The 22,893-nt window shown below is 39.8% G+C and overlaps 1 protein-coding gene across 5 annotated transcripts in view; it reads left to right on the forward strand.

Annotated features, from left to right (window-relative positions):
- The window catches only part of Cul4 (cullin 4), a 39,921-nt gene extending 17,319 nt beyond the window's left edge, over positions 1-22,602 (forward strand). For all 5 annotated transcript variants that reach the window (XM_067776739.1, XM_067776737.1, XM_067776734.1 and 2 more), the window contains exons 7-13: positions 12,583-12,775; positions 12,838-12,974; positions 19,780-20,169; positions 20,247-20,354; positions 20,420-20,590; positions 20,658-20,810; positions 21,661-22,602. In XM_067776739.1, coding sequence (XP_067632840.1) covers positions 12,583-12,775; positions 12,838-12,974; positions 19,780-20,169; positions 20,247-20,354; positions 20,420-20,590; positions 20,658-20,810; positions 21,661-21,756 — 1,248 coding nt within the window. In that variant the 3' untranslated portion in view covers positions 21,757-22,602. The remainder of the gene's footprint in view (positions 1-12,582; positions 12,776-12,837; positions 12,975-19,779; positions 20,170-20,246; positions 20,355-20,419; positions 20,591-20,657; positions 20,811-21,660) is intronic.
- Positions 22,603-22,893: the final 291 nt, after the last annotated feature.

Raw genomic sequence — 22,893 nt, forward strand, 5'->3', positions numbered from 1 at the left:
CACCCATTGTTTTATTCCTACATTCTGCTTGAGCAGTCATCAGGAAAAAATTAAGTTTTATCTAGGAAAAAAACAATCATTCCGCCAGCACTTCCCAAAACTATCATGGAGTGTTACTGCTGTTATAGAAACAGTCGCTTAACTTTATAAAAACTATTTGGCCTCTAGAATTCTCATCCTTCGGTTGTTGTTGCTGTAGCGATAAAGATACTCCCCGAAGGTTTTGGAGAGTGCTATCAATGTTGATGGTTGATGGATATAGATCCGGTACGTTCCGCTAGCATGTATCGTTAAGGTACAAGCCTGACAATCTCGGGAACGATTTGATATGATCACATTGAACCTGATACGCCATCCCGTCCACGGCCCCAGTTCCATGAGGAGCCAGAGCTTCTCTTGCTAAAGAAATAGGATTGGATACGTGTAGGTGAGGTTGACAATTGGGTCGGAGAGGCTATAACCTACACAACCCTTTGAATAATTCGCCTTTTATAACTTCAGCTGTGGAACCAGAACAAAAAGTAATTGAATATTACTTGAATTTCATAAAATATGGCAGATATTAGACAAAATTAGGACATATTAAAAGCCCTTACTGGTGCCCTGGTGGAATTTTCATCCTCTGTCACAATGGGACAGCTTTGCTGAAGTGCATGAAATTGTAACGAACTCTGCTGCTGCCGCCACCGCCGCTGAAAATGCCGATACTGCCGGGGGTTAAATCTTGACACTGCTGGTGCTGAAAATGCCAATACTGGCGCTGTTGTAAATAGTGACGTTGCCGCGCTTCCCACGGCAGCCGGTTATATGTTCCGGAGCGAAACTGGATTTGCTTTCCCGACCAAGGCAGTCGGTTCTATGTACCGGAGCGACTCGGGATTTTTCCCGACCAAGGACTGTCATTTCAGTGTGACCCCATTTAATTTGTTTCGTCCCTCCCACAAATTGTCATCCTCCCAGCAGCTCCTTGCAGCAGGACTGCTACATATTCTCTTACTCCGGGAAGGTATCGAACCCAATCCGGGTCCGTCTCCTGACCCCGGTCATGAGAAATGGTTTTGCTGCATTTGCCAGAAAAGAATCTTTTTAGGACGGTCATACTCTGTTCAGTGTGTCTCGTGCAAGGGATGGTTGCATCGGACAGGTTGTTCTGGGCTTGATCCCAAAACCCGACGTCCACGTAACTTTTATAAATCTTTTGTGGCTCCTTGCTGCTCACGCCCAAGGGCGTCCCGTAGTCTACGCCTAAGCGTATCCCCACTACCTTCCAGCAGCTTCGCTGCTCAGCAAGCCACAACAAGTACCCGCTGCTGCTCGCGCCCCACGGCGCCAACAACTCAAACAGCTGATACCACTCATAACTACTACCTTCGTAGTAGAGCTGGTAGCAATGCTGAGCATCAGCCCCTGCCCCCGTCTTCTTCTCCCCCCCCTCTTTTCTGGCAGCAATCGTGCAGGTCAGGGAAACATACTCTTAGTCCCTGCCTCCGTTTGCACCGTCTGCCAGCACAGAATATATAGGTTTGCGACATCCGCTCAATGCAGCTCCTGCCTTGGGTGGTGCCACTTTCCTAGATGTTCTGGTCTCCGCGACGGCAACCCCCCGACGGGTTTCATCGCGCCATGTTGCCAGGTCGCAAACCCAAATCATCCGGGTACCCCAATGCTTGTCCAAGAGCGCCCAGTCCCAAGGCCACAACAGCAATTGCGTCCTGGCCTTCCACAACCTAGGCGTAGTCACCCCTCACTTACCCCTAGAGTGGCGGCGTCACCCCTCATGCACTTCAGAATTCTGCAGTTCAACTGTAATGGACTTTCATGAAGCGGCACAACATCCGCATTGCAGCGATTCAAGAGACTAAACTCACAGCAAGATCTGCATTGCAGACCTGCTCTGGTTATAATGTCCACAGGAAAGACCGCGAGAGCGGAAATGGAGGCGGCCTCGCGTTTATTATACACCACTCTGTGCAATATCATATATTTGATCCTGGCATCGACCGCAGTGACAATGTCTTAGAACGTCAAGGCCTATCTGTCCGGTCAGGCGATGCAAATCTAGAAATCATCAACATCTACATCCCTCCTATCACCTGTTGCCCCAGTGGATACCGCCCTAATATCGAGGCCTTACTCACTGGCAACAATCGCATTATCTTAGGCGATTTCAATGCCCATCACGACCTATGGCATTCAAACTTGCGGGCGGACAGTAGGGGTGAGATGTTGGCGGATCAAATAGACGAAACGACGTTCTGCACAATAAACGGAGACGCCCCCATAGAAGCTGTCATAGCTCGGCAGATATCTCAATCGTGAGCGCAGAACTCGTAAACTGCATCAACTGGCAGCCGATGGTAACATTGGCATCCGACCACCTGCCCATACTTATTTCGTTCGAGCGTACTGCCGACTTCATCGTCACCGAAAAACGCACTTTCATAAACTTCAAAAAAGGAAAGTGGGAAGAATATAAATCTGCAACAGACAGCAGCTTTGCTGCCCTCCCTATCCCGACTGATGCCCGCCAAGGGGAGCGTGCCTTCCGTAAGGTCATTGAATCCGCCTCGGCACATTTCATTCCCGCCGGGAGAATTCCCGATATCCGGCCCCACTTCCCGGCGGAGGCCGCGAGCTTAGCGAGGGAACGCGACCTTATAAGACAGCTTGAACCAGGCGACCCCCAAATAAGGGATATAAACCAACGCATCAGATTGCTTGTGGACGAACACAAGCGGGCGAAATGGGAAGAGCACCTAAGAGGTTGTAACCTCTCTACCGGTGTAGGTAAACTTTGGTCCACCGTAAAGTCCCTATCGAATCCGACTAAGCACAAAGACAAAGTTTCCATCGCCTTTGGCGATAAGGTGCTGTCGGATGCGAAAAAATGCGCGAGCGCTTTCTGCCGACAATATATAATGCATCCTACGGTCGACAGAGATAGACGGAGAGCCAATAGACACGCACATAAACACAAACTCAGCGCGTCACCAATTACCATCACCGCTAGAGAGGTTGAGGACGCCATTGGTCGCGCTAAACCATCCAAAGCAGTGGGCCCAGACGGCATAGCCATGCCGATGCTTAAAAACCTAGGGAAAGAGGGTTTCAAATACTTAGCGCATGTCTTCAACCTGTCTCTTTCCACCTTTGTCATACCCGAGAAATAGAAAATGGCCAAGGTGGTCCCGCTACTAAAGCCTGGGAAACCAGCTAACGTAGGTGAGTCATATCGTCCGATATCTCTCCTATCGCCAGTGGCAAAGACGCTTGAAGCCATTTTGCTCCCTTATTTCCAAGCACATTTGCAGCTAGCCCCTCATCAGCATGGCTTCAGAAAACTCCATAGCACTACCTCCGCGCTAAATGTCATTAGCACCCAGATAAATTGCGGTTTGAATCAATATCCCCACCATAGAACAGTACTCGTAGCGTTAGACCTATCAAAAGCTTTTGATACGGTCAACCATGGCTCGTTACTGCAAGACCTGGAAGGGTCCACCCTTCCCCCATGTCTTAAAAGGTGGACCGCAAATTATTTGGGTGGTCGGCAGGCATCGGTGCAATTCAGAAACGAAACATCAAAACAAAGGAGAATTAAACAAGGGGTGCCACAGGGTGGTGTCCTATCCCCGCTTTTGTTTAATTTCTACATATCTAAGCTACCTTCACCACCGGAAGGAGTCACAATCGTTTCCTACGCCGATGACTGCACAATAATGGCCACAGGCCCAGGCCCAAAGGTCGATGAGCTATGCAATAAAATAAACGGCTATCTCCCTGATCTCTCCAGTTTTTTCGCCTCGCGAAACCTGGCATTGTCACCGACTAAATCTTCCGCGACCTTATTTACAACATGGACGCCCCAAATGTCGACCATATTGAACATCCACGTCGATGGCACTACGCTACCGACTGTCCTACACCCCAAAATCTTGGGTGTGACGTTTGATCAGGATCTACATTTTGGTGCGCACGCAACCGCAATTGTTCCAAGAATTCAGAGCCGTAATAAAATCCTCAAATCCCTTGCTGGCAGTACCTGGGGAAAAGATAAAGAAACGCTCTTGACCACATACAAAGCAATTAGCCAGCCGATTACGTGCTACGCGTCACCCATATGGTCGCCAAGCCTAAAAACCACCCACTGGAAGAAACTACAGGCCTGCCAAAATACTGCTCTCAGAATCGCCACGGGCTGTCTTCTTATGTCCCCAGAACACCATCTGCATAATGAGGCGAGAATACTCCCCATCAGGGAGAGAAATGAGATGCTGACCAAACAGTTTCTGTTGAATACCCAGAAACCTGGGCATCCCAACAGACATCTGATTGACGAACCAGCACCGCCTAGGGGCCTAAGGAGTCATCTCCGTAAGCATTTTGAGGAAATACGGCACCTGAGAACCCAGCCGTATGAAGCGGAAAAACACAAGCAGGTCCTTGGTGAATTCCATAGACAGGCGTCGGACCTTTATGTCGGGAATTGCCCGGTGAATCCAGTACTTGAAGAAAAATATCCAGAACTCGCAGAAGAGGAACGCATACTCCCCAGGGAAACGCGTGTCACTCTTGCTCAACTTCGTTCTGGATACTGTAACAGGTTAAACTCTTACCTATCCAGAATTAACCCCGACATACAAAATGTATGCCCTGCTTGCAATGTGTCCCCATATGACACCAACCATCTCTTTAATTGTAATGTGGAACCAACGCCTCTAACACCCCTTTCCTTATGGTCCACCCCTGTTGAAACGGCAAGTTTCCTTGGACTCCCGTTAGAGGATATTGATGACAATTTGTGATCGGTCGCGCCTATTGGGTGGGGCGAGCATTGCTACAACAACAACAACATTTCAGTGTAACTCCATCCAATTTGTTGCTAGCAGCAGCGCTGCCCAGAAGGCCACCGTGCGCTCTTGCTCGCGTCAAACGATGCCTCCAGCTAACTCGGCCGTTCTAACCCATCACTACAATCGACGTAGCATGTACAGTGTCAATGCGCTTTTATCCCGGCCGTCTGTCACCTCCTAGTTCAAAAGGTTGGCCACATCCTTTAATTGTGGTAATCTAATGAATTATAATCACCATCCCACCCCTTCTTTTCCGACACATGCGCGTAAGAAGGAGTCATCAACTCGTGAGTCCCCACACCATCTGCTCCATATGCCATCTTCATAGATGCTCCGGGCTTAGAAATGTCAACCTTCGGACAGGCACATTCGTTGCACCGTGCTGCCAAAACACAAGTAGCCACCCATTGACATCAGGTACTCCAGCAGCAGACGAACAGCACACTCGACAAAGCCTATATCCTTCAAGGCGTATCCACCCATCTCTAACTCCCAGAGTGACGACTGCGGAAAGATCGCGGAGATAGTTGACTACATGAATAAAAATAATATCCGTGTAGCCGCAGTTCAAGACAAAAAGCTAACTGCCAGATCGGACCTCCAATCTTGCGATGGCTACAATATCCACACGAAAGATATCACAATGGTGGTGGATAGGGCAATGGTGGCGTCCTTGCCCCTATCACCCATCACACGGTGTAATATAGTCTATTTCTACCCAACATCAGCCGCAGCAACAAAACCTTAGAAAGTCAAGGCATACCCATCCGGTCAGGTAATGTTGGCCTAGAAATAATTAACATCTATATTGCTCTGTGGAGTAAACCGTCTTTTTCTAGGTGATTTCACCGCTCAGTCGACAGCAGAGGCAGGCAGCTATCAGAGCAAAAAGACAATACGACTTTCTACACGATAAACGGCTAGAATTGCAGGTAACTGTCACAGCTCGCCAGACATTTCCATGTTGTTGTTGTAGCGATTAGGTTACTCCCCGAAGGCTTTGGGGAGTGTTATCGATGTGATGGTCCTTTGTCGGATACAGATCCGATACGCTCCGATAACACAGTACCATTAAGGTGCTGGCCCGACCATCTCGGGAACGATTTATATGGCCACATTGAACCTTCAGGCCATCCCTCCCTCCCTACCACCAAGTTCCCTGAGGAGCTTGGGGTCGCCAGAGCCTCGTCTGTTAGTGAAACGGAATTCGCCGCTCGAAGGTGAGGTTGACAATTGGGTTGGATAAGCTATATATTGCGCTACACAACCCCTTGAAGCCCCCAGACATTTCCATCGTCAGCGTAGGTATCATAAACTGACTAGCTGCCCTTGCTCCTTTCAATACAGCGAACTTCATATTTTAGCATCTCTGAACAGCATACTTTTATTAATTTCAAAAAAGCTAACTGGGAAAGCTACACAACCTTCACAAATCAATCTTTTGCTGCTCCCCCATTCCGACTGATATCCGGCAAGGCGAGCGTGTGTTCAGCAAGGTCATCGCATCTGCACGCTTTATTCCAGCCGGTAGAATACCAGAAATCATACCGCATTTCCCGACTGAAGCTGCAAACTTAGCAAGGGATCGTGGCCTAGCGAGACTGGACCATAGAGACCCCCATGTTGGAGTCTGAACTTGGATATTATGCGGATTGTAAATGAGCACAAACGTGCCATATTTGAGGAGCATCTAAAGAACTGCAAACTCTCTGCGGGTGTTGGTAAGCTGTGGTCAACTGCGGTTCAGGATTTCAGGTGCAGTTGTGGGTGCATGCCAATATTTAGATCCTGATCGAGCGTCACACCCAGTAATTTTGTAAGACAGTCGGTAGCGTAATTCCATCGACGTGGATGCCGATGAATGATTTGTGCCTGTTGTAAGCAAAGTCGCCGATGACTTGCCGCAAGGTTACAATGAAGTAGGGAAGCAGAATGGCTTCGAGTGTCTTGGCTACTGGCGATAGGAGAGATATCGGACGATTCTTCTACGTTAGCTGGTTTCCCTGGCTTTAATAGCGGTATCCTCCTGACCATTTTTCGGGGTTGACGAAGATGGACAAAGACAGGTGCTAGATATTTCGACCCCTCATTGCCAAGGTTTTTAAGCATCGGTATGGCTATACCATCTGGGCTCGTTCTTTGGATGGCTTAGCATGTTCGATATCTTCTGCAACCTCTTTGGCGATGATGGTAATGGAGGGCGCGCTGTGTTTATGCTTGTGATGTGTGATGTCGAATTCGCGTCTGTTGGCCCCCCGTCTAGATTTGTCAACCGTGGAATGCGTTACATATTACCCACAAAAAGCGCTCGCGCATTTTTTTGCATTCGACAGTCAAAGGCGATGAATATTTTGCAGTTGTGCTTAGTCAGGTTTGAAAGGAACATTACGGTAGGGCCAAGAATTAGAAACAAATTTTTTCAATTAGAAAAAAGTTTTTCTAACCGGGGTCGCTCCTAAAAAGCGATTTGGCAAATGCTCCGAGTGTATTTCTGCCATGAAAAAGCTTCTAAGTGCAAATTCATCTGCCTCGCAGATGTCGTTCGGAGTCGGCATAGAACATGTAGATCTCGTCCTGCCAATTTGTAGGGAATATTAAAACAAGCACGACGCAAATCGGAAAATAGGCTCCGCCTAAATCTCCTCGATGGTAAATCGCGACAAGTATTAAAAGGCTCTCAGCCTGATCCACGATCCTATGTCGATAAATGCCTGACGAACCCAGTTCTCAGAGACCAATATCCGTAAGGAAAGCATACTCCTAGGGGAAGCGCTTCACTCTGGCACATTTCGATCTGAATACTGCAATAGGTTAAACTCTTAATTATCCAGAATCAACCCCAACGTACACCATGCATGTAACGTGTTTCCACTTGACACCAACCATGCTTTCAATTGCAATTGTGGAACCAATGCCATGTCTCCTTGGTCCAACCCTTTTGTAAGATCCCAATACTGCAGAATTTGCATTAAAATATTTTATATTTATAACGCTTCATTAATTATTTCTGCACAATAAACATTTGTTTTTGTAGTGGTGCCAACTTTAAGAATATTTTTGTTTTCAACTTCACCTCAACTCGATGTCCAATGTGGGATTATTTTTGCATGATATTCGATACTGGAGCGCAAGGCTAGAACAGTAATCGCAGAATCAGCAAAGTACAATACATCCGGTCCCAGGGAAAGGAAAAAGAAAATCGGTCACCAGCTGTCCTTAATAGGGGTGGATAGGAAATTAGCTAGAATTCGGTATTTTCAGTCGATATTTGCTATGCTGATCGGAGTCATTTGCATTGCACAGCATTGAAATAATGTGGTGTCAAATTCGATTGGAACAGGAATCTCATATATGTAGAGTAGTTTTGATCGGAAAACGAATTGTTAACCCAAGATTTGATATAAGTGGCGATTGGAAGCACGTTCTTTCCAATATCCTAATACATGGTAAAATGTTGCAAATTTTGTGGCTTCAAACTAGAAGCAATGATGGATTGGAAACGCGTCCTTTCCGACCTCCATTATACGAGTGGCTCCCAGACTCGTTCTTTATGCAAGTCAATATGATGATTGAAATCAATTGGCATTTCAACAGCATAATGAATTATATTTAACTTCTTGTTCGCTTCTCCGTTTTGACGCGAGCTGCTGTTGAAAAGGTTAAAACGTAAAAGAAAAGACACGCTGATGAGGAGCGTTAGAATTATATTGACTTTAATAAAGAAATGCCTTTCTTTTTATACAAAATTTCTTATTCTAGATATACATAGTTCCATTAATATTTTCAAACCAAAAGTATCTACATTCATAATACCCCTTCAAAAAACGCCAGTACTCCATAAATAGTGTAAGGAATACTCCTTTAGGAGTATAGGAGTGTTCCAAAACTAATCTGTATTCATACAAAAAATGTGCCCCAATTAACATTGCAATGTCCTAGGAGACACCAACCATCTCTTTAATTGTAATGTGGAACCAACGCCTCTAACACCCCTCTCATTATGGTCCACCCCTGTTGAAACAGTTTCCTTGGACTCCCGTTAGAGTATATTGATGACAATTTGTGATCTCGCTTTGTTTGTGAGTATTCCATAGAGTACATACGTGAGAGTACTTTCCAAAGTACTTTAACTGTAGTACTCCATGGAGCACCCACAGATGATCATATGCCAAAGTACTAAAGAGGAATTGTGTCGGAAAGAATTATCGGAGTGAATTTAATTTAAAATGAAAGTAAATGAGGAGGGGCAATACAACTTTTATATTTTATACTACGAATATTCTTATGTTATTTAGCATTTGCGTGAATAAAGAAACTAATATTTCTCTATAATATAGTATGTATACATCAGGGTTGGGAAATGACATTTCATGAATTGTACTAAATCCACTCAAAAATCGTACTTTTTTCGTTCAAATTGTACTGATTTTTTTGCGTATGGATTTACATATGTTGCACTATTACTCATTCACTTTTTTTTTTACTTTTTAGTACCAAAATAAAAATACGTGCTTGACCGTCCTGTTCATAAATAATTTTTCTTCTTAGTTCGCATGGCTGGGTACACGGGTACCACAAGGCAGTTCATACGTGACAACTACTAGTGGTACGTGGGTATCCCAGCCATGACAACTAGTAATAAAAAACTAATTTTAGTAATAAAAACTAATTTTAGTAATAAAAAACTAATTTTAGTAATAAAAAACTTATTTATTAAAAAACCATCTTTATGAAAGTATATTTGAAAAAATTGTCTCTCCTTTTTGTAGACAACTTATTCCTATAGCATGCCACAAAATTTTGACTCGTTTCTATTTGTAGATTATGTAAAAATGGTTTTTGAATATGCAAAAGGTACCCGGGTAGCCATCTATGAACAGGACGGTTTATGTATGTATTCATTTGAAATTAATTTTTCTTTTTATTTAGAAGGAAACATTTTTTTTAGTTCAATAAGAGTTTTTGACGGCCACCGTGGTGTGATGGTAGCGTGCTCCGCCTATCACACCGTATGCCCTGGGTTCAACTCCCGGGCAAAACAACATCAAAATTTTAGAAATAAGGTTTTTCAATTAGAAGAAAATTTTTCTAAGCGGGGTCGCCCCTAGGCAGTGACTGGCAAGCGCTCCGGGTGTATTTCTGCCATGAAAAGCTCTCAGTGAAAACTCATTTGCCTTGCAGATGCCGTTCGGAGTCGGCATAAAATATGTAGGTCCCGTCCGGCCAATTTGTAGGGAAAATCAAGAGGAGCACGACGCAAATTGGAAGAGAAGCTCGGCCTTAGATCTCTTCGGAGGCTATCGCGCCTTACATTTTTTATTTACAAGAGTTTTTGAAAAACATAATATTCTTTTCTCATACATAAAACATACTATTATTACATATGTAGGTATATTTTAAATATTTGCATATATGTATGTATGTTTGTTAATCAAAAAACTTTTCATCCTCGTCAACGATTAAACTTTGTTCACAACTAACTCCCTTATCAATTTGAATATTATAATAACATTGCCCCTGGTCTTAATAAAATCCTTTGTTTTTATCAAAGAAGAAACTCATTCAACAAGTAAACGATTTCTACACCTGGTTTTAATTATATTCTGTATCGAAAATATTCTTTAAACATTCGCTGAAGAATGTGAAATTGATAAAACCCCCTGTGCAATTCTGTATATATTTGCAAAAAACGGCTCGTTCAGTTCATTTTTCAATAATCGCACCTTTGCCCAAAACTCAGAAATGGAATGATTTTTAAGAGCACGCAATTCTCCGTGTTCTGACAGGGCTCGATCTTCCGTATTAATTTCCTCGATTTTATCAATTTCACATGTACGAAATAATTTAGCAACCAGTGGAACAATGCTAGTTACTTCTCCTGATAAAACAGTTTCAGGAGCAAGCTTTGTGACCGAATTCAAAATTTCATTAACAAAGTCAATTTTCGTCTGTAGGTTTTTACAAAACTCCATGTAAAATAGTTTGACGTTTAGTTTAAAATTTTGAATATCTTGTTTTTCCAATAAATTTTTACAAATGAATAGATCTACTTCAGCGCTGCAATATATACTATCATTATCCATATGATTTTTGTTTACATGTATTTTAGAAATATAAATATTCTTTTTGATTTCAGTGAAAACAGGTGGGTTTCATACATATGTATGTAGGTACATATTAGCTATCATCCGGTGGCAAAATCCTGAGCCAGATAAATAATTTTGCATATAAATGCAACAACAACGATTTGAGCCAGATAAATCCAGATTGAAGTCTGGTTCAATTTGTGAGCCAGATAATTTGATAATTACTTCTTTTTAGTTTGGCAACGCGGCCTTTAATATACCTACTTTTTAAAAAAAAAATGTCGCTGCTTAGCCTTTCGCCGTATGAGTTAAATGAAAAACAGCGGCGACATCTGCCTATCACATTTCACGTGTGCGAAAATTTCACGACATCTGCTTCTCAAGTCTCTTAATGATCCAGAGCATTCCCGTGAGAATTGAGCGTGAGCCGGAGCTGTAAAACTCACTGAAAGACGGCAATTATTTCAAACTTAATTATTGCTTGAAAAATCGTATGTGATAAAGACAGTGCTAATCGAACTGCTAGTGCAAGTACGCAGATGAAAGGAACGTTGTCGTTTGTTCCAAAGACGGTTGCCATAGCGTCCAAATACATTACCTAAATTAGAATATTACTTGTAGGCAAAATTGTACCAAAAATGGCAGCGTAGTACTTTAGTACTTTCTTGAGTGAAATTGTATCAAAAAAGTACAATTGTATCGAAAAACCCAACGCTGGTATACATAAAACCAGTGCCGGTTGGATTTTATCAGAGTTGCCATAGTAAAATTTTATTATCTGTTATTTCTATGCAATATTTTACTTTTGGCAACTCTGTTCGATCGTCATCATGTCGTGATCACGGTCGTTAAAAAACGAGCAATGGTCGGCTGATGGTGGTCCGCAAACGCATTGCAAAGGAGTATTGTTAGAGTACTCCAACATGAAGAAAATGCCAAGTCAGCATATTGTTACTTTGACCTTATTATAGATATTGGTTATTGTGTACATAATAATATTTTGGCAGTCGCATTGACAAACTGTTAATGACAAGGGTTTGTCGATGTAAGCTGATACGGGTCTTGCTGTCGGTATTTACATATGATGTTGAACTCCCGCTGGGTTCAAAATAATTTATGTAGGTCGCTATATTTATATGTGCATTTGTATATGCATGAAAATGCATTGTATGTAAAGCGTATTCTGGTAATGCTACACTGTGAACCAAGTCAACCTAAAAGATAATCACGTGTTACTATATTCGATTTTGTCCCAATGGGTTGCAAATGATATATGTGTGAGGGGTAAACCAAGTGGCTAATAGCTTTCCATATGGTTGGCATGTTCGGGTGAAAGTCGGGAAGGTGTTCATTATTGGTAACGTCATAAGATGATTCACTAGGTCTGCAGCTGCACTGTTAAGGTTCAATAAAACAAAATAAAAACTCTTTGCCCTCCCATGCATTGAAAATATTGGTGTTTATACATTTCGATGCATGGAATAACGAAATACGTCGATGTATTTTACCATTGGCTATGTTTCAAGTGTCTAACTCAGCATAACGTACTTAAAAGTTGAACAAACTTTTTACTGAAATTAGATCACAAAGAAAAAAAGCTACTTAACTAATATTGTTCATTTAAACAATTGCATGTTTTATAGAAAAAAGGACGCACCATCGTTATTGATCCAGAGAAGGACAAAAGTATGGTACAGGACTTGTTGGATTTCAAAGATAAAATGGATGTGATCGTACGAAATTGTTTCGAGCATAATGAAAAGTTTACGAACTCCTTACGAGAGGCATTCGAATTTTTCATAAATCAACGGGCAAATAAGCCGGCCGAATTAATTGGTAAATAATTGAATCATGCTTTAGATTTATTTTTATTATAAAGTTATTAAAAAACAATACAGCCAAGTATGTGGATATGAAATTACGCGCTGGTAATAAGGAAGCCACAGAAGAAGAGTTAGAGCAGATACTTGATAAGATCATGGTGCTGTTTCGTTTTATTCATGGTAAAGATGTCTTTGAGGCATTTTATAAGAAGGTAAATGAATATTAGTAAAATTTTTTGTATATTATATGGCTTCCTTGAAAGTGCGAAATTATGCATAAGACTTTTGCCTCACTGGCATTTTTTTTTTGAAACCATCATTTGCATCTCAGAGAAACCGGCCATAAAAATTTTTTATTTATTAATACCACTATTGAAAGAATATTCATAAGAAGGCGTGAATGCCAACTATGCAAGATTTCTTCCTGCACGTTACTAAACTAAATCTCACTGGAAATAAAAGTTTTGTCCTTTGTCCGCAGCTACGCCGGACCTGACCGGTATGGTTAGTCAAATACTTTGAGAGAGTGTTGATAAATTCCAATGTGCTAGCATATGGTGTGTAGGTTGGAAAAAATTATAGTAATCTCGCCACGAATTAGAATCGAGCCAAAATAAACGCGTAATTGACTACATGGACGTCATAAATATAATAATTGGGATAATTAAAAGATATTTTTTAATATTTAAAATTTACGTCGTTTATTTATTTAATTCCAAAAAAGTATATCGTTAGCTTAGATTTTGTTATGGTACATTAAAATACATATAGAGCGAGAACCAATAACAACGGAGTTAGGACACTTTAGAAAGCCACTTGTGCGTTCTTTTAAATTTTAAATTTGTTGGTTACGGCGTTTGTAAGTTAAACTAACGATATATATTTTAATTTTGACTTTATAATTTCAAAAGTGGTTGTTGTTGCAGCGATAAGGACACTCCGCGAAAGCCTTGGGGAGTGTTATCCTTGTTGATGGTCCTTTGCCGGATGCAGATCCGGTACGTTTCGGTACCAAGCCCGACCATCTCGGGAACGATTTGTTATGACCACATGCGACCTTCTTGGCCATACCGCCCTCCCACCCCTAGATCCATGCGCACCTCGGGGTTGCCAGAGCCTCGGCTGTTAATGAAGCAGGATTCGCCACGGATAGGTTAGATTGACAATTGGGTTTGGAAAAGCTATATATTGCGCTGGCAAACCCGTGAAAGGATTGCGCTACACAACCCCTTGAATCTATTTGGTATTTTGGGCCCCTCTTACGACAGGCATACCTACCGCGGGTATATTCTAACCCCTAACCCCCTGGGGGTTCAAAAGTGGTCTTAAACGCTTATACAATTATTTTAAAATAAGACACAAAAAATATATAAAGTATAACCCCACATTTACTCACCCTACAGTGAAAAGTAAAATTTATTATTTTTAATGTTGATTTACAGTGAATATTGATTACTATTAAACATTTTGTGTTGTAGTTTAAAAGGCGTGTCTATTTTGTTTTGCATCTTTATGTAACTTTTTTTTATATAGAATCAGAAGTGCTTTTACGAATAGATGTGTATGTATGTTCAAAGCTTACATATCTTGATATCGATATAAGTACCCAATCTGTTGACGATTCGATGTATTTAACAGTTTTGAGTTGTAATTGTTGCAGTTTTTTGGTGTATATTCATATTAGAGGTTTACGCCGGTCACTTAATCAGCGGCGGCGGCTTGTCCGGCGCGCCGACAAAGTGATCGGCGTAAACCTCTAAATTGAATGGCTGGACTTCAGAGTAACACATTGTCCACAACTAATGAACATGGAAACATACTGCTGCCGTCAATGCTATGTTTGAAGATCTGGAACAACATCATTAACTTGCGGATGAGTATCTGGTATGCTTGTAAAGCGAAAATTTAAAAAAATAATATTTGAAAAGGTTTTGTTTATATGTATTTAAAGAAATCGACGTTTCGGCCATTTCGGAAAGATCCGCGGTTTTTGCATCTCGCGGATCGTTCAGAAAATTTTCTTGCAGAGAGAGGGAGAAATACTTAAAATGGTAACACTTTTGTAGCGTAGTTTCACTGAAGGAGATGCTCTGGGCTAACTATAATACCCGTCGTCGGCACGATTTCTTTAAATCATTTGTGGCTCCTAGTTGGTTACGCACAAAGGCGACTTACGGTTGCTATTGATGGTCTATTAAAAGTCATGACTCACGTGGCACAGTTTTAACGATTAGCATCAATGCTGGCTTATTGTTGATCGCACCAAAGGGCGCCTTCAGTTTTTTCGGCTGTTTCTAGGAGCTACAATTCCCGACGTGCGAACAGTAGCAATCCCGACCACCAGTCGCTACCAGGCATCCTGGCCCTTATACAATATGCCAGAACAGAAGCTATAGGACTGCGACTTCAAACTCATATCTTCGTCGACGTCACTTTCCTAGAAGCTCTAGATGTAGCTCCGAAGACTTTCTGACGGATGTTTTTGCCGTGCTATGCTTCGGAGCTACACCAAAAAAACACCTTGAAACATTAGGAATTAACTATTGTGCCAAGGATGCCGCCCTCGACATCATAAGCAGTCTAAGTGGATATCATTGCGTAACTCATGGGTGAAAATCGTATAATCCTTGGCGCATCTACATAATTTAAACTTGCAAGGACTTTGGGTAAAAGTTTTAAACTGTAGACCAAAATTTGCATACGTTTGTGTTCGATAAATTTACTTCAATAGTCTTCATTTTCGGCTTTACAATATAGCGAAGCATAGAGGGAAGCAGAATACTCGGTCATCTGTTCGACTGTCTTGAGAAAGCTTTTGCTTCACCACTTTGACTGTTCTTGCGAAGGACAACGCCTAACCTGGTTAAAAAATGTGCCTACGTATTCACATTTGTAACTGGAGCCGTCATGTGTAGGTCGTATTTAAGCACGTTTGATAGGCTATATCCAATGTGATTTACTCCAAGGGACTAGGAAATGTCAAACCGGGATACTTGGGTGTTGAATGATGATGTATGAAAATCAAAATTAAGATTTCAGACGCTATTTTATAGTTAAGCAAATACAGTGATTTTTCCAACCCTTCTCATAGATGTTGAGGATATGGATATGCAACTTAAGTATGAGCTGAAAATCTTTTCAAAGGAGAATTTAAACCACTGGAGCATACTAAAGGATTTTGTATCACTGATTTCCCTTATTCTTTCAGCCACTCGGGATATAAAATTCGGCATCTTTTTCGGGTATCTTGCTTTTTTAACAACTTGAGGACATTTTGAAAATGTGTTCTACATTTTGGGACATTTTATTTAAATTCAATGTTCTTTATTAATTTTTTTGGAAAAATTATGCGAAGTGAGCCTTTCATTTTGTATATATGTATAACTTTTCTTTAAGTGTTTTGTTTTAATAACTTGGTGAATTCGCTAATACGAAATCCGGCATTGAAAGCGCCTGTTTTCTCAAATAACTTTTGAACGGTTAGAAAGTGTTAAATTTCGCAATAGGATTTTTATAACTGGCAGTGGTGCGCATCCCCTGATACCCCTTTGGACCATATCGGACCAATTTTCGAGACGAACAATAAATGGCCTAGACAGTCTGAAAAGAGTAGAAAATATAGTAAGGCGCCGGATGTCAAAAAAATCGGCGCGGCGGCGGCGGCGGCGGCGTGCGAAAAACCACGGTAATCGGCGGCGGCGGCGTTTATCAGCGGCGTATATCTCTAATTCATATTAAGTCGTTGCTGCTACGGTATGTTCTTGATGCTAAAAAATCTCTTCATAGCTTTTCGTAAAATATTGTTATTTGTATTGAGGCGTTGAAGAACTTTGGATGAGGTTGAATGATGGAACTGCCGTCCATAGCAAAAAGGCAGTAAAGTTCACTTACGCGATTTTAGAAATTTCGAAGCCAATATATTTCTGCGACACCATTATACTCAATATCTAAATTAATTAAAAAATTCAAATTTAAAGATAAAACAATATTTAAAATTTGTTTTATATTTCGAATATCGTAAATCTCCCAACAAAAAAGTATAAACAAATTTTCTAAGGCAAGAGTGCAGTATAAAATAAATATTGCTGCTCTTATTCTCTGAAAGATGGTTATACATAGAAAGGTTATATTTTAACATTAAAATAACATAATAAAATTTTACTTCAAGAATTATCAATGTAAGTTAAACTATTCTTTGAAAAAAAAAAAGAATAAAAAAGCAGTCGATTTCATTTTACTGCTTTTAGATTAACATGGCATCAATGCAGCTCGCGTCTATTTTCGGGCTCCGAAAAGAATTATCATAAAGTCATTTAACAGGTCATATTCATAATGTTTGTTGCGTAGCAAATAAAACTTTTTATACGGTTTTATTTAGCTTGACTGTGTAGCGAACAGAATTTTTATTTTGTAATTTAACTTCCCGATAAGCTACAAGCTTGAAACTTGGAATATAGTTCAGAACCCGATGCATTGCCATTAATTAGAAAAAACAAGTAAAGGTGTCTAAGTTCGGGTGTAACCGAACATTATATACTCAGCGTGAGCTTCAATTGATTTCATTTCAGATAAATTACTTTTCTACATAACACGTGGCACCGTCCGGTTAAAAGAAAAATTTCACCCCATTTCCACTTACAGTAAAACTTGATAAGTGAAATATCATTGATTCAAAACTATCTTTTGCTAAGTTGTAGCTTATTATTCTAGTCTACGACCCTTTTAAACCTTTTAAACTTGTTTTATGTCTAAGTTGCCGTGGTCTTTAACTGATCCCGTCCATTTTTTCTAGAAATATTTCCTGCTATAGGGAAAATTTGTGTACCAAATTTTATTACGATCGGTTGAGTTCGAGTTATGGCTCTCGAAAAATAGAAAATTGCTTAGTCATAAGAAGGGCGGTGCCACTCCCATTTTTTAAAATTTGAAGTTTTTCCTATTTATTGTTACAAATACACTTGGGAAATGAAATACCATTGATATAAAGCTCTTTTTTGCAAAGATATAGTTTATTTTATTCGTCCACGACCCTTTTAAAAATCTTTTATATGAAAGTGGGCGTGGTCCTTAACCGATTTCGTTAATATTTCTTCAAAACATTCCTTATATAATTTTGTTACGATAGGTTTAACGATTTTTGATTTATGATTAATAATATTTGTAAAATTTATTTTATCACAAGTGGGCGGGGCCACGCCCATTTTAAAAATTGTTTTCAAATTTTTATCAAGAGTCGCAATTACCGTCCGCACGTCAAATTTCAACATTCTTATTTACTAAATAATCAGGGTTTTTGTGTTTTCCAAATTGTTATATATATAAAAAGTGGGCGTGGTTATCATCCGATTTCGCTCATTTTCAATACCAATCTATTCTGGGTCCAGATAAGCTCGTGTAACAAATTTGGTGAAGATATCTCAATATTTACTCAAGTTATCGTGCTAACGGGCGGACGGACGGACATGGCTCAATCAAATTTTTTTTCGATACTGATAATTTTGATATATGGAAATCTATATCTATCTCGATTCCTTTATACCTGTACAACCAACCGTTACCCAATCAAAGTTAATATACTTTGTGTGCAGAGCAGTCTGAGTATAAAAACTTCGTTAGGTGGCGCATGGATCGAAATACATATTTAAAAAAATCGTATGTGTGGTCCGATTTGGCTCATATTTGGAACACATAATACTTACATGAATAGAAAGCGACTTATAAAAAAACATCGCCGCTAGGTGGCGCAAGGATCGATATATTCAAAAAAATCGTATTTGTGCTCCGATTAGGCTCATATTTGGAACACATATTGCATACATGAATAGAAAGCGGCATATGAGTAAACGCCGCCAGATGGCGCAAGGATCGAGATAGTAAAAAAATCGTATTTGTGGTCCGATTTGGCTCACATTTGGAACACATATTACCTACATACCTACCCGCTAGGTGCGGCAAGGATCGAGATATTAAAAATACTCGTATTTGTCGTCCGAATTGGTTCATATTTGGAACAAATATTACATATAGTCCTAGAAGTGACATCAAAATACTTTGGAGTTCGAGGAGGGACAAGCATACGTGGCGCAGAGTCGAGTAAAGTCTTTGGAAGGATTATGTATTCAGGACTTAGATTGTAACAAATTGTCCAAAGAATTCTTGTAATAATGAGTCACTAAATGAATTAAATAGAATGAGAAATAATAGGCAATTAAATAAAGACTAAAAACTTGAAAATTAAATAATTAAAAAAAAAAAATTAGTTAAACGGTTTTATTGAAAACAATATTTACATGAGGTAATAATAATACGAAAAGCTAGAAAATAATTAGGTAGGTCCTAGGTACTAGTCATCGCACTCCTCATCATTCTAGGGCGTTGATCAGGCAATTAAATAAAAGCGTTGGGCGCGTGAAATTTCTTAAAATGTGAGGCGTAGTATAACCCGATTAAGGTTCAGTTGGTCTTACTTATGACTATCAATAGAAAATTGATTATTATTGCTTTATGTAAGTTTTGTTTTCAATAAAACCGTTTAACTAAATTTTTTTTTTTTTTTTAATTATTTTATCTTAAGTTAAAACAAACCTAAAACTCGCATTTCGCATGGTAGATGACAACTTCACGTTTCAATTAACTTCGATGTATTTCTTTGGTTCGAAAGTATTTGGATTTCCCATTTAGCGTTATACCAAAAATAAAAATTTATATCTATAAAAAATTCATGTTGCATACAATTGCCTTATAACTCATCTTTGAATTTTAGAGCAGAATAATAAGGGCATACAACGGTCATAGGATCATTTGCATAAACTAGGTTAGGTTGGACTGGGCTGGCCCGTGATAGACTGAATGATTCCGTAGTTTGCCAGATGCTGACCTTGCCAACAAACTGTGATTCACCCAAATGTAATATTTATTATCTTTTTGGAGATTTTTCGAGTTTTATGCTATTTCGCGCTTTCAATAAAGCTACAAAACATATGTTTCAATATTTTTCTAAAACTAAATGATGCCTAGGATCTGGCAAAACGTTTGCTGGTTGGAAAATCTGCATCGGTGGACGCAGAGAAAAGTATGTTGTCAAAGTTAAAACAAGAATGTGGAGGCGGTTTTACGTCAAAATTGGAGGGTATGTTCAAGGATATGGAATTGAGTCGTGATATCAATATCGCTTTTAAGCAATTTGTCTCAAACATGGATCGTGAAATAACCAGTATGGATTTAACCGTTAGCATACTTACGATGGGTTACTGGCCCACATATCCATTAACGGAAGTAACAATGCCGCCGCAGCTCGTTAAACCACAACAAGTCTTTAACAAATTTTACTTAGCTAAACATAGCGGGCGAAAATTGCAGTGGCAACCCACATTAGGAAATTGTGTTTTAAAAGCACAATTTGATGGTGTATGTAGTGGCAATTTTTCATTGATCCTATGTTGTTGTTTTAGTAGATATACCTGATATTATTCTATCATTCATAGGGACCAAAAGAGTTGATGGTTTCATTGTTTCAAGCGCTCGTGCTTTTACTGTTCAACGACAAAAATGCACTGAGTTTCGAAGAAATTGTAGCGGCGACAAATATTGAAGTAAATGATTAATATAATAAACTATAAAATATTAATTAATAGTTATATGATTATAATAAATATAGGATGGAGAATTGCGTAGAACATTACAGTCTTTGGCTTGTGGTCGTGCGCGTGTTATTACGAAAACACCAAAAGGTCGTGAAGTGGAGACTAAAGATTTGTTCCAGTATAATAATGAATTCACTAATAAATTATTTCGCATCAAAATAAATCAAATTCAAATGAAGGAAACGGTAATATTTCTTATTGATATTTTTCTTATTCTAAAATAATATTTTTTCTATTTTCTTATAATTCTAGACGGAAGAACAAAAAGCCACAGAAGAACGTGTTTTCCAAGATCGACAGTATCAAATTGATGCAGCGATTGTGAGAATAATGAAAATGCGTAAAACGCTTAGTCATAATTTACTCATTGGTGAACTTTTCAATCAACTTACATTTCCCGTTAAGGTAAGAATTTTTCCATTTCCCTACATAACAGAGGAAAACTGTTCAAAAATAAGTAGATCTATTGAACCGATTGCGCTACGTTGTGACGCTGAATATATGAAAGTAGGGAGACCAGTTATTTTATTTCTCACAAGAGCGATTATTTTGCATGCGGTTCAAGCAGCTCACTGTTTCCGGTCGCTTGCGGCCCAGTATCCTCTGGGTAGCCTCTGAACATCCGTTTAGTGGTGAGCTAATGTGAGAAGGCGACAACCTGGCTAGGTCACCCTGACATACTCGGTTTAAGGGCCAAATACCAAATTGATTCAAGGGGTTGTATAGCGCAACCCTCTCAAGGGGTTGTCAGCGCAATATATAGCTTCTCCAACCCAATTGTCAACCTCACCTACCCGTGGCGAATCCTATTTTTTAACAGCCGAGACTCTGGCGACCCAAAGTTCCTTAAGGATCTAGGGGGTGGGAGGGCGGTATGGCCTAGAAGGTTTCATGTGGTCATACCAAATCGTTCCCGAGATGGTCGGGCTAGTACCCTAATGGTGATAGATATCGGAACGTACCGGATCTGTATCCGGTAAAGGACCAACAACATCGATAACATTCCCCAAGACCTCCGGGGAGTGTCCTTATCGCTAGAATAACAATAACATAACATAGGATTTCATGGCACCAAAGCAATTTTTCTGTCGTTTTCAAATCAATTGTCTCCAATCTTTTTTTTTAGAAAATTCACACAACGTCGTTGTTGTTATATCGATAACGACACTCCCCGAAGGCCTTGGGGGTGGTACCGATGTTGACAGAGATAGCAACATACAAATTCTGACTATACATTTTCTTGCTTTCTTTTCAGCCCGCTGATTTAAAAAAACGCATCGAGTCACTTATAGATCGCGACTACATGGAACGCGACAAAGATAATCAAAATCAATATAACTACGTTGCCTAATATCTTAATTTGTATTTGGTTAGTTATAGTAATTGGAATCGCATAGCCATTTCCCCTTACTCCCATCTTACATTTAAACAATATTTCATTTATCTGGAAGAAAAAATGAAAATGAAAAAAAAACAACAATATGATTATTCATATCATCATATCTTTTTGCTTTACCAAAGTATAACCGTTTAAATGTCGTCGAATGAAAATGCATGTCCAACCGAACCCAAACTCGAAAGATCTAATTATATTTAATTTTTCCAATGCTCTGTATCGTTTCTAAATTGTTTTGGGCGTTTTATCGAATGAAGTACAGGAATTGCGTTATACATCACTGGACGTAGAGGAAACGCGATGAGATCCCAAGAAGCTATGGCCGTCTGTTTATGACGAAATTTAAAAACGTATACATAAGTAGTTTACTGTTATAATTTAATTTTATTTTAAAGCTTTTTCTTTAAGAAGCAATTGTATTTAATACACGTAACATTTAAATTGAAATAACTTCTTATGTACCCAGATAGGCTTATACTGTGTTCTCCAATTGCTATTTTGTTCCTTTTTAAATCGAGCTTTGGCTTAAATGGCATAGTGGTTACTGTGCAGAAAAATTGAGGTTTGATAAACGACATGGAAGCAAATCTGGGGACTTTTCGCTTTTGGAATTTTGAAGCCTAGCGAAATCAGCGTATGTATGTAGATGCTTCTGTACGTATGTATGCGTCTTTAGTCTTTAACTCGGCAGGCATAACAGCAACAGTTTGTTCTCTTTTGATAAATTAAATCGTAGTGTATTACGTATAAAACTAAAACTAAAAAAGGAAACAAAAAATAAAAATAAATATATACCTTTAACTGTAATTTTATTCATAAAAACCTTTCAACACATAGAATGGATATCAGCAGTATTTGCATGTGAGGCTCCGCGAGAGAAGACCCCTAGCTCGAAGAAATCATTTTTTAACGATTTATTACAAATGAAAATTCGTTTTAGGAACTGGTAAAAACTTGAGATCGATATCGTTATTACTTTTTTAGTTATGAGCATTTGATGTTGTTCTTTTAGCAGTGCTTCGCCCCATCCAATAGGTGCGACCAATCACAAATTGTCATCAATGTCCTCTAACCGGAGTCCAAGGAGACTTG

This window comes from Eurosta solidaginis, chromosome 3 (assembly GCF_040869045.1).
Source record: "Eurosta solidaginis isolate ZX-2024a chromosome 3, ASM4086904v1, whole genome shotgun sequence".
In the NCBI taxonomy this organism is placed as follows: domain Eukaryota; kingdom Metazoa; phylum Arthropoda; class Insecta; order Diptera; family Tephritidae; genus Eurosta; species Eurosta solidaginis.